This window comes from Lynx canadensis, chromosome A2, assembly GCF_007474595.2.
Source record: "Lynx canadensis isolate LIC74 chromosome A2, mLynCan4.pri.v2, whole genome shotgun sequence".
NCBI lineage: Eukaryota > Metazoa > Chordata > Mammalia > Carnivora > Felidae > Lynx > Lynx canadensis.
Genome location: NC_044304.2, coordinates 70,283,929 through 70,298,709, shown reverse-complemented (window position 1 = coordinate 70,298,709; position 14,781 = coordinate 70,283,929). Strand labels below are relative to the sequence as shown.

General features: G+C 40.4%; 1 protein-coding gene across 1 annotated transcript in view; it reads left to right on the top strand.

Annotated features, from left to right (window-relative positions):
* HECW1 (HECT, C2 and WW domain containing E3 ubiquitin protein ligase 1) overlaps nt 1-14,781 on the top strand; it is a 301,849-nt gene that overhangs the window by 99,092 nt on the left and 187,976 nt on the right. Inside the window, exon 4 of the mRNA XM_030307704.1 lies at nt 2,515-2,609. Within this exon, the coding sequence (XP_030163564.1) occupies nt 2,515-2,609 (95 nt within the window). The remainder of the gene's footprint in view (nt 1-2,514; nt 2,610-14,781) is intronic.

Sequence of the window (14,781 nt, the reverse complement as noted above, 5' to 3'; positions counted from 1 at the left end):
TTGTGAGTGACTTCTCTTCACACTACATACCTAAAGAAGAAGAAATTTTACATAATTCAATTTCTTTCAACTTTGAGTAGAAAATCATTTTAAGCTATAGGATATATTTAGTTAGGTTAAATAAAAGGAAGATTCATTATTAATCAAGTTGCTAAATACTGGAACAGACAAAACACTTGCTTTAAAACAAGTTGTTTGGAAAAAAAAAAAAAAAGCCTTTGCCAGCAGTTTAAGAAGATTAACATGCTTTGAAATTTTCCATGAATTCTTGACACAAAATATGCACTAGTCTGTTCACCTAGCAATAGGATTCAATACAAGATTGTACATAATTTTACCAATCTTTTTTACTTAAGGGCATTGGGCTAATTTTGTTTGAAAAGGAAAGCTAGTGGTGCCTTTTCTGAATACCTGTTATCTAAAATTTCATTGCGCCCAACTGTGCTTGAGGTGAGGCCAGTCACCCCTCCATGCTGATCTCACTGGCACCTACAAGCAGAGTACCTCACATTCTGAACTGCACTGGCCCAGTGGGGTTGTGTTGCTATATAGGCTCACTGCTTTATTCAGTGTTCCTCCATGATCCCTAACCTGCCTGTCAGGCTGAAGCAATAGTAGATCTGGGTGAGTATATCTAACAATGTGGGGACAACTGTGAGGTGCCTTGGAGAATATGGAACTAGGTTATAAGATTGTCCACCAAGAGCTTAAAAGGCAATTAGCAATAATGCAAAATGACTGCAGGGAAAGAATGACTCAGGAGGGAAATGGAAAGTATTGACATACCTAAAGTATGGACATATCCACTAAAAGGTGAGCACCCAGGTTTTATCCAGGCAACGGGAGGTCTTAGCAACTACAGTTCAATGAATAAAAAAGAGTCAATACGTTGGCTAATCAAAATTTGATGAGGGGCACCCGGGTGGCTCAGTCGGTTAAGTATCTGACTTTGGCCCAGGTCGTGATCTCGCTGTCCATGAGTTTGAGCCCCGCGTTGGGCTCTGTGCTGACAGCTCAGAACCTGGAGCCTGCTTCAGATTTTATGTCTCCCTCTCCCTCTGCCCCTCTTTGCTCACACTCTGTCTCTGTCTCTCTCTCTATCTCAAAAAATAAACATTAAAAAACTTTTTTTTAATTTGGTGAAAAATGTTTAATCTCACTACTAATCAAATACATGAAGTAAAAATGGACACTGTCTTAAACTCATATTTAATTGATAATGCTCAATATTGACAAGGTTCCCATGAAATAGTCAGAGCTACATTTTCTGGTGGAAGTGTAAAGTGCTTTTTGGAAAGCAGTTGGGCCACAAGAAGGGAGAATCCTTAAAATATTTACATCTTCTTGGGCACCTGTGTGGCTCAGTTGGGCTTCCAACTCTTAACTTAGGCTCAGGTCATGATCTCATGGTTCATGAGATCAAGCCCTGGGCTCCATGCTCAGTGTGGAGATTCTCTTTTTCTCTGCCCCTCTCCCACTTGTGTGCACACTTGTTCTCTCTCTCTCTAAAAAAAATTCACATCTTCTAAGGAAGAGTATTGTAGTATTCATCTTCTATGTCAAGAAGCCTTTCTATCTATCTATCTATCTATCTATCTATCTAGTTAGGTTTACAGATAACAGAAACCCCAAAATAACAATGGAAAACAACATAAATGTTATCTGCGAGGGAGGCTCCAAAACATGATACTTCAGCTGGACATTACTATCTAAAATAAAATTGAAATTCTGTCATTCAGGAGGAAAGGGAGAATGGGTGTTTGGGTAGGTAACCAGCAGGTTTTGCTCCCTTATCCTAGGGAGCAAAATTGAACTTCAACATAATTTTCAAAAAGTCGTTCATTTTTAGGGAAAAGCCCAAATTTCAAAAATTACAGGAATATTTACAAATTACAAATCGATTCAATGATTCTATAAAACAAAGAATGTTATCAACAAAGGTTTGATCATTGAACCTGTTTGTTTAATGTCAATTTTTAAAAATCAGTTTTATTGCATTATGATTTTATGACATTACATATACTATTAAAATTTATACCCTCAATTTGCATAAAAACACTCAGAGAAGAAATTTTATACTTTTCTTCATTGAGTTTAAAACTAATAACTTCTGTAGTACCTGAGTGGCTCAGTCCATTAAGCGTCGGACTCTTGATCTCAGTTCAGGTCTTGATCTCAAGATTGTGAGTTCATACCCTGTATTGGACTCTGCAATGGGTGTGAAACCTACCTAAAATGAAATAAAACAAAACCAATCATCCATAATCAGATAGGATGGATGCTGAGAAGTTGAATATTGAATTTCACTTACAAAGAATAATTTTTGCTGATACATTTTTAGAAAGACATCAGACCTGTCCATGGGGTCACATGTTGAACAAGTGTCATCAAGTGTGGCCTGCCTGGCTCATGGGAGGAGTTCAGTGGCAGTGTCCGGGGGTGTTCCTCTGGAGATGATTATCTCTTCCTGGGTTATACCTGGCTTCTCAGTACCATTTAATTTTTGTCTTTCAGCCGAAACTAAGATCTGCTTCAAATACTACCATGGCGTGAGTGGAGCCCTGCGAGCCACCACCCCCAGTGTCACGGTCAAAAACTCTGCAGCTCCTGTAAGTCCCATCTCTTCCTCTTTGTCAGAGCTAACCCTGGTGCTTTTTCACTCCCATTTCACTCGTGTGTGTGTGTGTGTGTGTGTGTGTGTGAGTGTGTGTGTGTGTGTGTGATTATAGTGATAGATTATGATAGGTAGTTCGATAGAAATTATCCAAAGGTAAACTTATTAAAATCACACCACTTTTTGTTTGAGGAATGTTAAGCTTAGATAGTGAGATGTTTCTAGTAGACTCATGCATAATGTCTGTGAGAAACAAGTGTTTCTTTGGAATACATTGTTTTTAATTCCTTGCGTTTAAGGATTTATATTTTCATATGTCTCGATTTCTTCTTAGGCCTATAAGTAAATTTCTGGAATAACATTTATAATCCCAGATTGATTTTGAGCATAGAACGAGAAAATGGTAAGCCTAGAAAAGACTGGAATCTCTGGTCCTTTTTCCCTTTATATGAACGAGGAAAGTGCCTGAAGTGCCCAAGCAATGTACCTAAGCTCACACAGTTAGCTAGTTGCAGACCAGGGACTTAGGTCAAATCTTTTGTTTCTTACTCTCTGGTTTTTCTTAGTATTCTGAGAATAGCTGCCATTTTCTCCTAAATTACAGTCTAGTTTGTATCTCTGTGGTGCTTCTTTCCTTGGTTCTCAATACATCTACTTACAAGTGGCATTCCCTTTCCTTTTCACATGAATTAAAGATTACTCAGTGGAGGAGGCTAACCAAAAGCCAGTAAGGACTTTGTTGGGGTGGTATAAGTAAAAAAAAAAGTTTGTTTCTTCTATGTGAAAAAAGAGAGACCGAGAAAACTTGAAATGAAATATGAATTACCCAGAAAGAACTTTGCCTCCAAAGGACAACATTTCACTGTTTCACAAGTCAGTTCTTCAGTGTGCAGAAGATGAGTGAGTCGAGTGTGCCTCTGTTCAGGGAGGTGGTGCAGAGCTGGACACTGGCCAGGGAGGGGGGTCCCAGGACTCCTTGTCAGGGGATACACAGCAAGAGGGACGGTAGAAGGGGAGGGACCATCCGCACCTCTGACCCATTGTACCATTTTCCCCTACACTAACCAGGCAGATTGGAGGATGATATTGCCATATTACTGGGTAGAACAGGAAGGTAAGTATGGCAATTTGGGAAAGTATCCCCAGGTGCCACACCCTCCTCTCTGGGCCCATTGTGTGTGGGAAATCCTCAAAAGAAGGTGCCTGGGGAAGTGAAAGAGGCCCTGACACAGGCCTCCAGTTGTCAAGGCAGTAGAGTCAGCTACATCGAGGCAGTGAAACTAGAGCTGGGGTTGCACTGACCCAGAGGCGAGATGGGCAAAGCAGGGAGGCACAGAACACACAGCAGACCGAGAAGAAAAAAGAGGCTGGAAGTGGAGTCTGCTGACTCTGGAAAAACCTTTCAGATGCAGGCTTGGCTGCCTTTTGCCACAGCACAGCATGTCATGCAATTAGGCAGCTTCTTTCCAGATACACTGATTTCTCAGCCAGGATGGACTGTGCCCAGTGATGGACAAGCCTTTTTGGCTCAAGGCTGGAATGGGAGAAGAGCTCCTAATCTGCCTCTGCTCGGAGTACTACTGTGAGTGAGCTTGGCCAGCCCTTTAATCTTTAGGTAAGCCCTTTTTGGAGAAGGCTCTCTGGAGCATTTGGCTTCTCTGAATTCAGCCTACTGGAGACTCCAGCTGTAATCTGTTTCTCAGACCAATGCAAACTGCAATCACATCATCACAGAGATATGCAGTATAAGCCTAAAAGAAAACAAGGTCCCAACTACCTGGAATACTGCCTGGATTGCACAGTAGACAAGTTTTACAAAATGGGATAAACCATCAACAAACAAGTCTTTCCAGGGGCTGCCGACAAGAAACAAGGATGATGTCTGAGAAGAGGAAACATCATGTGAGCTGCTTCAACCTGCTATTTGACAGAAAAGTTCAGGAGATTGCATTGATTCTGAGTCAGCCCTGACCTCATCTTTGTCATTTAACCTGTGCTACCATTGCCTGTACTTAAATATCAGACACCTTGGAATACTTGGACACGTTGCTGTCGTCCTGATGGCCATCTCCATAATGATTTTCTCACATAAATCAGTAGACACTTGAGTTGCCACTTTTATATATATTCCACAGACAACTTTCGTTTCTCTTCTTAATCCCCACACATGTGAGCGCCCGATCATAAGGCCAAGTGATGCCAAGGACAGAGAGAAGTCCTCCCGCTGCTGTGCTGGACGTCCTTTGCGTTGAGAGCATGCATCTTCCTGCAGACAGTATTTTAACATGCAGATGGGTTTTATAATAGTTAACCTCATGGCTCTTACAGCACAGTGCACTCTTTAGAGGAGTTTCACTTGCCTTATTTTAGGTGATTCACAGCACATCTGTGAGACAGGTGGGAAGTGCCATTTTGGTTATATGACCCTTTGGCTATCTGATGATCGAGTTGGAATGAATCTCGGTTTAGTTACTCATACAATCTAGCAGCCTTCTGGATTAAATAAGTATTTACAGTCTGGTCTAAGGCCTTGTGCACACTGTTACTAAGGGGAAACGCTATTCAAGTTTTCCAGAATCATTTTGCCGATGAACTTTGAGTATCCATTTTTAAGTGAGATCTCTGGTGCTGCACTAATCTCTTATGAAAAGTTGGCTGTCAATGGCCGTTGTGTCATGCCCCAAGGGTCACTGAGTTAGTTGGTGACAAAACAGTATGCTGAAAGTAAAGTTTTTTGTAAAGGAAGAAAAGATGTCAAATGCCCATCTAGTATATAATCAGTGCTTTGATGTTTTGAGCACAGAAGATTCTCAATATGTTTTCATTCTTTTTCTCATTTCCTCATTCCCCCTTATCCTTTGTCTTTGTCTCACTGAAAATTGTTGAAGTCCCAGTTATGTTTTTTAAAGTTTATTTATTTATTTATTTTGAGAGAGAGAGAGAGAGAGAGAACAGGGGAGGGGCAGGGAGAGAGGAAGAAAGAATCCCAAGCAGGCTCCACACTGTCAGCACAGAGCCCCATGTGGGGCTCGAACTCACGAACTGTGAGATCATGACCTGAGCCAAAACCAAGAGTCGGATGCTTAACCAACTGAGCCACCGAGGTGCCCCAAGGTCCCAGTTATGAAAAGAGGTTGTCACCTGTCTTTATCTTTCCAAGGCTCTTATTTATGTATTAGTCCTAACTGTTTATCAGAAACTATGATGAGTGAAGGGGTATAGAAATAATGAAATATAAGTCCTGACATCGAGAACTCATGGCTATTCCATGATGATTTATAAATACTGTTTGAAATGCCTGGTGCTGGGGTATAAAAACCCACTGGGCTGGTGTATAGAGAAGGCAGTGAGAAGATGCCTGCAGCAGCTGGGAGAGCTTCCAGAGGAAGTGGCATGCGGGCAGCATGAATGGGATTTGCCAGGCCTGGGAGGGAGTAAGGCACTGGCAGAAGGAACGGCATGTGCAGAGGCATGTGGGGGTATGAGGTGCCGCAGGCCTAGCAGGGAACAAGACCTACTGTGTGTTAGGTCTGAAGAACATACACCTTACTTAATTTTCACCATACAGCACCCTGCACTTTGTTTCTCATACTGTTTGTATGTCATTGGGAGCACCTCGCATATGTTTTCTGTTTTATTCTATTTTCTGTAAAAAATTGTGCTCACAATAAGCTCTTTCTCTCAGCACTTTTGCTACTTTTCCCTTGTGCATTACAGTCTCTTTTATAAGCCTCATGATATTGTTTTTTCTCTCCCTCTTTATACATCGAAGGACAGAAATCTCTCCATACCTACAAACTGCCAAAAGACAGGGAAGATAAATTGTCCTTAGCTCAGCACACTGGGAGTTTTGCAGCTTTTCCCTTCAGGTCTGTGCCTCCACAGTAGCTTTTCAATCTGCCTTTCCCTCTTTGTGGACCAAGTGGGCATCCTCTAATGGGGACTGCTGGAGGGGAGAGAGCTCTCCCTCCGCCTGCTGGGTTCTCTATGGGAGTGAGATTCCGATGCAGCTTGTAGCTCTTCTCGATGTATGTTCAGAGTCCTGAGCACACTGCTTGCCACGCCTACTTTCCAGGACTTTCCCTGAAGAGTGTTTGTGTTTCCTTGCACCCAGCAGTGTGGAGGCCTAGGGATTGTAGCCTCTGGATGCAGAAAATAAGTAGCTGTTGGAAGAATAACTGTGGCAGGATCAGGAGGCAGGGTACAGGGAGCTGGGGAAGGGCCACCAGAATGAGGGGCAGGCAGAGGACGTTATGCCCCCTTAACTGGGGCCTGCTGTAGATGGTTCCCAGGTTTACATTTAGACCAAAAATGTATTTTTTAAATGTTTATTCATTTATTTGGAAAGAGAGCATGTGCGGGCAGGAGAGGGGCAGAGAGAGGGAGGGAGAGAATCCCAAGCAGGCTCTGCACTGTTAGCACAGAGCCTGACATGGGGTTCAATCCCAGGACTGTGAGTTTATGACCTGAGCCTAAATCAAGAGTTGGACACTCAACCAACCGAGCCACCCAGGCACCCCGACCAAGAATGTATTTCTTACTCGGTCTTAATCAAAATTTTAATTTGTGGAAATTCCATCAGAATTTTGTTATTCTGGATTGTTCATATCCTTAATTCGCATTGCTATTGTCTAGCTACCTATTAGTGTTTTCAATGAGAGATTGGAAGTGAATATATCCATTTCTGCTCCTTCTTCTATCACTGTTTTTAAAATTTTTATTTAATTTATTTTTTAAATTTATATCCCAGTTAGTTAGCATATAGTGCAACAATGATTTCAGAAGTAGATTCCTTAATGCCCCTTAACCCATTTAGTCCATTCCCCCTCTCACAACCCCTCCAGTAACTCTCCATATTTAAGAGTCTTTTATGTTTTTTCCCCTTCCCTGTTTTTATATTATTTTTGCTTCCCTTCCCTTATGTTCATCTCTTTAGTATCTTAAAGTCCTCATATGAGTGAAGTCATATGATATTTGTATTTCTCTGACTGACCAATTTCACTTAGCATAATACCCTCTAGTTCCATCCACATAGTTACAAATGGCAAGATTTCATCCTTTTACATTGCTGAGTAATACTCCATTGTGCATATATACCACTTCTTCTTTATCCACTCATCAATCGATGGACCTTTGGGCTCTTTCCATACTTTGGCTATTGTTGATAGTGCTTCTGTAAACATTGGGGTGCATGTGCCCCTTCAAAACAGCATACCTGTATCCCTTGGATAAATACCTAGTAGTGAAATTTCTGGGCCATAGAGTAGTTCTATTTTTAATTTTTTGAGGCACCTCCATACTATTTTCCAGAGTGACTGCACCAGTTTGCATTCCCAACAGCAGTGCAAAAGAGATCCTCTTTCTTGCATCCTCACCAACATCTGTTGTCGCCTGAGTTGTTAATGTTAGCCATTGTGACAGGTGTGAGGTGGTATCTCATGATGGTTTTGATTTGTATTTCCCTGATGATGAGTGAAGTTGAGCATTTTTTCATGTGTTGGTTGGCCATCTGTATGTCTTCTTTGGAGAAGTGTCTATTCATGTCTTTTGCCCATTTCTTCACTGGATTATTTGTGTTTTGGGTGTTGAGTTTAATAAGTTCTTTGTAGATTTTGGATACTAACCCTTTATCTGATATGTCGTTTGCAAATATCTTCTCCCATTCCGTTGGTTGTCTTTTAGTTTTGCTGATTGTTTCCTTCACTGTGCAGAAGCTTTTTATTTTGATGATGTCCCAATAGTTCATTTTTGCTTTGGTTTCCCTTGCTTCTGGAGACATGTTAAGAAGTTGCTGCGGCCAAGGTCAAAGAGGTTTTTGCCTGCTTTCTCCTCAAGGATTTTGATGGCTTCCTGTCTTACGTTTAGGTCTTTCATCCATTTTGAGTTTATTTTTGTGTATGGTGTAAGAAAGTGGCCCAGGTTCATTTTTTCCATGTCGCTGTAGAGGTTTCCCAGAACTACTTGCTGAAGAGACTCTTTCTTCCATTGGATATTCTTTCCTGCTTTATCAATGATTAGTTGGCCATACGTTTGTGGGTCCATTTCTCTCTTCTGTTCAATTGATCTGAGTGTCTATTCTTGTGCCAGTACCATACTGTCTTGATGATTACAGCTTTGTAATACAGCTTGAAGTCCGGGATTGTGATGCCTCCTGCTTTGGTTTTCTTTTTCAAGATTGCTTTGGCTATTCAAGGTCTTTTCTAGTTCCATACAAATTTTAGGATTGTTTTTTCTAGCTCTGTGAAGAATGCTGGTGTTATTTTGATAGAGATTGCATTGAATATGTGCATTGCTATGGGTAGTACCGACATTTTAACAATATTTGTTCTTCCTATCCAGGAGCATGGAATCTTTTTCCATTTTTTTTGTGTCTTCTTCAATTTCTTTCATAAGCTTTCTATAGTTTTCAGTGTATAGATTTTTCACCTCTTTGGTTAGATTTATTCCTAGGTATTTTATGGTTTTTTGTGCAACTGTAAATGGGATCAATTCCTTGATTTCTCTTTCTGTCACTTTATTGTTGGTGTATAGGAATGCAACCGATTTCTGTGCATTGGTTTTATGTCCTGCAACTTTGCTGAATTCATGAATCAATTCTAGCAGTTTTTTGGTGGAATCTTTTGGGTTTTCCATATAGAGTATCATGTCATCTGCGAAGAGTGAAAGTTTGACCTCCTCTTGGCCGATTTGGATGCCTCTTATTTCTTTGTGTTGTCTGATTGCAGAGGCTAAGACTTCCAATAGTATGTTGAATAACAGCCCATTCATTCTTTAGTAGGATGATCTTTAGTCTCCAAGTATTTATTTTCTTTCCACATTTTTTCTTGTGGTTGATTTCAAGTTTTATAGTTTTGTGATCTGAAAATATGCACGGTATGATCTCGATCTTTCTGTGCTTGTTGAAGGCTGATTTGTGTCCCAGTATGTGACCTATTCTGGACAACGTTCCATGTGGACTGGATAATAACATATATTCTGCTGCTTTAGGATGAAATGTTCTGAATATATCTGTTAAGTCCATCTGGTCCAGGGTCCAGTGTGTCATTCAAAGCCATTGTTTCCTTGTTGATTTTCTGTTTAGATGATCTGTCCATTGCTGTAAGTGGGGTGTGGAAGTCCTCTACTATTATGGTATTATTATCAGTGAGTTTCTTTATGTTTGTGATTAATTGATTTATATATTAGGGTATGCCACATTCAGAGCATAAATGTTTACAATTGTTAGGTCTTCTTGGTGGATAGACCCCTTAATTATGGTATAATGCCCTCCTTCATCTCTTGCTACAGTCTTTACTTTAAAGTCTAGATAGTCTGATATAAGTATGGCTACTCCAGCTTTCTTTTGTTGACCATTAGCATGATAGATGGTTCCATCCCTTTACTTTCAATCTGAAGGTGTCTTTAGGTCTAAAGTGGGTCTCTCATAAAGAACATATAGATGGATCTTACTTTCTTATCCATTCTGTTACCCTATGTCTTTTGATTGGAGCATTTAGTCCATTGATGTTTAGAGTGAATACTGAAAGATATGAGTTTATTGCCATTATGTTTCTTGTAGCGTTGGAGTTTCTGGTGGTGTTCTCTGGTCTTTCTAGTCTTTGTTGCTTTTGGTCGTCTTCTTCTTCTTCTTCTTCTTCTTCTTCTTCTTCTTCTTTTTCATCCGTTCTCCCCTCAGAGAGTCCCCCTTAAAATTTCCTGAAGGGCTGGTTTAGTGGTCACGAACTCCTTTAATTTTATTTGTCTGGGAAACTTTTGATCTCTCCTTCTATTTTGAATGAGAGCCTTGCTGGATGAAGAATTCTTGGCTGCATATTTTTCTGATTCAGCACATTGAACATATCCTGCCACTCCTTTCTGGCCTGTCAAGTTTCTGTGGATAGGTCTGCTGCAAACCTGATCTGTCTTCCCTTGTAGATTAAGGACTTTTTTCCCCCTTGCTGCTTTCATGATTCTTTCCTTGCATGAGTATTTTGTGGATTTGACTATGATATGCCTTGTTGATTGTCCATTTTTGTTGAATCTTATTGGAGTCCTCTGTGCTTCCTGGATTTTTATGTCTGTGTCTTTCCCCAGGTTAGGAAAGTTTTTCACTATGATTTGCTCACATAACACTTCTACCCCTTTTTCTCTTTTTTCATCTTCTGGGACCCTATGATTCTGATGTTGTTCCTTTTTAATGAGTCACTGATTTCTCTAATTCTTAAATTGTGCTGTTTTGCCTTAGTCTCCCTTTTTTTTCTGCTTCATTATTCTCCATAAGTTTGTCTTCTGTATAACTGACTCACTGCTCTGCCTCATCCATCCTTGCCACTGTGGCATCCATTCGAGATTGCCCCTATTATAACATTTTTTATTTCATTCTGAGTAGTTTTTACTTCTTTATCCCCACAGAGAGGGATTCTAATCTATTTTCAACCCCAGCTAGTTCTCTTATTATCGTGATTCTAAATTCTGGTTCAGACATCTTGCTTGTATCTGTGTTGATTAAGTCCCTGACTGTCATTTCTTCCTGCTCTTTCTTTTGGGGTGAATTCCTTCATTTCATCAGTTTGAAGGAAGAAAAGGAATTAATAAGGTAAAAAAATTAAAATTAAAAAATTAAAAACAACACATACAAAAAAAATCAAATAAATGATGCTAGATCCTAGGTGTGTTTTGGTCTGGTTATTGAAAGGAGCTTGATAGATTAGAGAAAAAAGGGGAGGGGGAGGAAAAAAAAGAAAAACAAGAAAAAACTTTAAAAAAGGAAAACACTTGAAAATTTCAGAAAATGAATACAGTGAAATAGAATAAAATGAAATGATGGAAACAAAATAGACTTTGAAAAATTTACAAAAAAGTAAAAAATATAGTACAAAAAATAAAGAAAAATATTGTTAATAAAAATTGAAAATACAAATAAATTTTTCTCTTTCTGTATTCAAGAAAAAGAAAAGAAATAAAAAGAAAAAAAGAAAATTGAATAGATGGATCAATGAACAGACTGAAATACGATTGGATTTACATCATTTTGCCCTAGAAGTCAAACTATGAAGCACTTTATAGTCCATAAACTAAGCAGGCCAAGAGATTTTTGGTGTTCCTGAAGAGCAAGATTGGCACAGTTGGGCGAGGCTTAGTGTAATGGCTCCGTTCTCCACTAGATGGTGTTGTTTAGCTTACTGGGGTGGACTGTTGTATATGCACATGTGTAGGAGGGGTGAAAACGGCATCACCCAGCTACCCAGTCTCTAGTATCAGAACTCTGTGCTCTCCCCAACCAGCAATCCTGCACCTGTTCTTTGTCTCTGGCTTCCGTCCACTCCCCACTTTTACACTGTCTGTGACCAAGCTGTCAGGTTGCCAGGTGGCACCTCCCTCCTGAGTTTTATCTCAGATGTGGCTGTATTTCCCAACCCCTCACTTCTGAGGGACTATAGCTTTGACCCACTCAGATCCTCTGGGGGATGGTCTCACCAAACAATGGCCAGGTGCCAGCTGCACCCAGGAATGTTTGCAGGACTGTGCTGCCACCAATGCCCAGAGACTGTGGCTGGGTGCCAGCTCACCCCAGAAAATGTTCACGCAATCGTATAGCAGCAGCATTTCAGGAAATGGAAAATCACAACACACATCTGGCACCAGCCTTCACCCTTAACAACCTTGTTCCAACACCAGCAAATGTAGTTGTTCTTTGGAGTCTGCTGGGACTGGGTGGCCACACAGCTTCTACCAAATGTCCTTCCAGCAGTGGAACTGCTTCTCCTTGTGTGGCCTGTGGACCACCTGGACCCCACTCTGCTCCAGGGGATTCACCCTTCCCACCAGAGCACCACCAGATACTGAGCTGCAGAGTTTAAGACTCTGTGCTCCCCCTGTTTTCAGGGTCTTAATAGAATTTAAGCCTTCTCCTTTCTCCTTTCTCTCTTCCTCATTCAGTCTCTGTGGCTGTTTCCATTTTTCCACTTTCTTTCCAGCTGCTTTGGGGGGGGGGTGCTTTTCCCACACTCTCCCCCCATCTCTGTCCTCTCTCTGCAAACAAAAACTGCTCCCTGCCCTCCACGGCTTCTCTCTCCCCCACTTCACTTCTCTGCACCACGTACCTGCTGAGTTCTATGGTTCAGGTTGTGCAGATTGTTGTATTAATCCTCAGATAAGTTTTCTAGGTGTGCAGGATGGTTTAGTGTTGGTCTGGCTGTATTTCATGGACACAAGATGCAAAAAAACTTCCATGCTATTCCGCCATCTTGGCTCCTCCCCTTCTTCTATCACTTTGATCCAGTGTCTCTGCAACCAAGATTTTGATAACAATTGAACAGCAGAAAGTCCAAAGCAAAGTTCTCTGCCACAACATTGAAATGTATTTCCTTAAGTTCATGTTCACAGATTTATTTGCTTTGTCAGATTCCTAAAGAGTTCACATTCTCCTATTTGAAAAAAAAATCAACTCAGTAGGCCATTTCCCTGGGAATGTAGGGTAAGTTAGTACTCTAAAAATAAGATCAGGTTGAGATTTTCCTTCATAGACAGTCTGGGTCTTCTGCAATGAACAAACAGGTCAAAAGCACCCAAAGCCTAAGTCATTAAACTTGGTTCTAGTAATATTTGTCTTGGGAATTTTAAAAGCAGATTTTTCAGAAAAATATTTTAAATCATTAAAAATAACTATAGAACAATTCCTTTCAAGTTACCAAACCTCCTGGCCAAATAGTTGCAAAATTAACTCATAGGCAACTGACTGGTGAGACCAACTGTCAAGAACTGTTAGACATAAACTGATAATCTGGAAGGCATGTTGGTCTTATAGTAAATGATCTTGTGGTTTATGTGTGGCAGAGATTAAGTGGCAAGCCTAGGTGCTGATTGAAATCATTGTGATAAGCATCAATTGCAATGTATCACCAGTTCAGGGTGAAGGTCTCCCAGCTTACCAAAGGGCCCCCTTCATCCTGTGTGTCCACTTGGATTCTCAGCTTCACCTTTAAAGTACCAAAAAAATTAATGGAGGAGCACATAGTTTATCCTCCCTTGTTAACTGGGATGGACGGCACTGCTCTACTGGAGAGGTCTTGGCATTGGATCTGGGAGAGACTGGGCAGAGGATCTCACAGTGCCCAGGCACAGGCAGCCTTGAGCAAATCTTAGGATGGAAAGAAACAGGGCCTTCTGAGGATTTAGTCAGAATTGAGCCTTTTATGATCTCACTAGACTTGTGCCCTGCAATCATATTCTTAAATCTGCCCTCTTTTCCAGTTCTGGTTCTGGAAACCTGGCCCCATGGCATTTTGAGAAGATGACATGATGTTTATTTTATGACTTGTATTTTAATAATAGCCATAGGATCCTTTGAAAATTAATTGTTTTGTTTGTTTTCTCACTAACACATCCATAATTTATTTTTGTAGCATTTCACCAGTAGCTATCCAACCAGGCACTAAAAGAGAACTTCATCAATAATCCTATGATGAAATGCAATTCCAAGACTTAGTTCCTAATAGTCTGAAAATCAGTTTCTAAATGAAAGAATCTCAGTTATGCTAGAAGGGCAAGAAGCCTGAAGTAATTAGACTTACAGTATTCTAATTTTTCATTTCTTTCTTTCATATATATATGCCTGTTAGCCTTTGTTTAGGAGACAGCTTAAGAAAACATTTTGATTTGTATAGTCTATAAATTAAATGCTACTGATAAAAGAGAATAAATGTAAACTTGAGGGCTCCAGCTAAAACCACACACATGATTTATTCAAATGCAAAGGATCAGTGTTACCCAAGACATTTACTAGTGAGCTATAGAATGATTTTATAAGGGGGTATTTTACAGGATTTCCTGACTATTTTAACTTTAAAGTCCATCTGTATTCCACAAAGTCTAGGGTGCACTGGGAAAGGAGTTTCTCAGGGGAATAGGGAGAAGTTGATGGTCAGATGTTTTTTAAACTTTTGACTCACTGAGCCCATTTGATGGTTAGATATTGGCATAACATATCGTTTGTTTTCTATTTTTTCTTTTATAAAAATTTTTTTAATGTTTATTTTTGAGAGAGAGAGAGAGTCAGAGCGTGAGCAAGGGAAGGGAAGAGAGAGAGGAAGACACAGAATCTGAAGCAGGATCCAGGCTCTGAGCTGTCAGAGCAGAGCCCGACATGGGGCTCGAACTCATGAACTGTGAGATGACTTGAGCTGAAG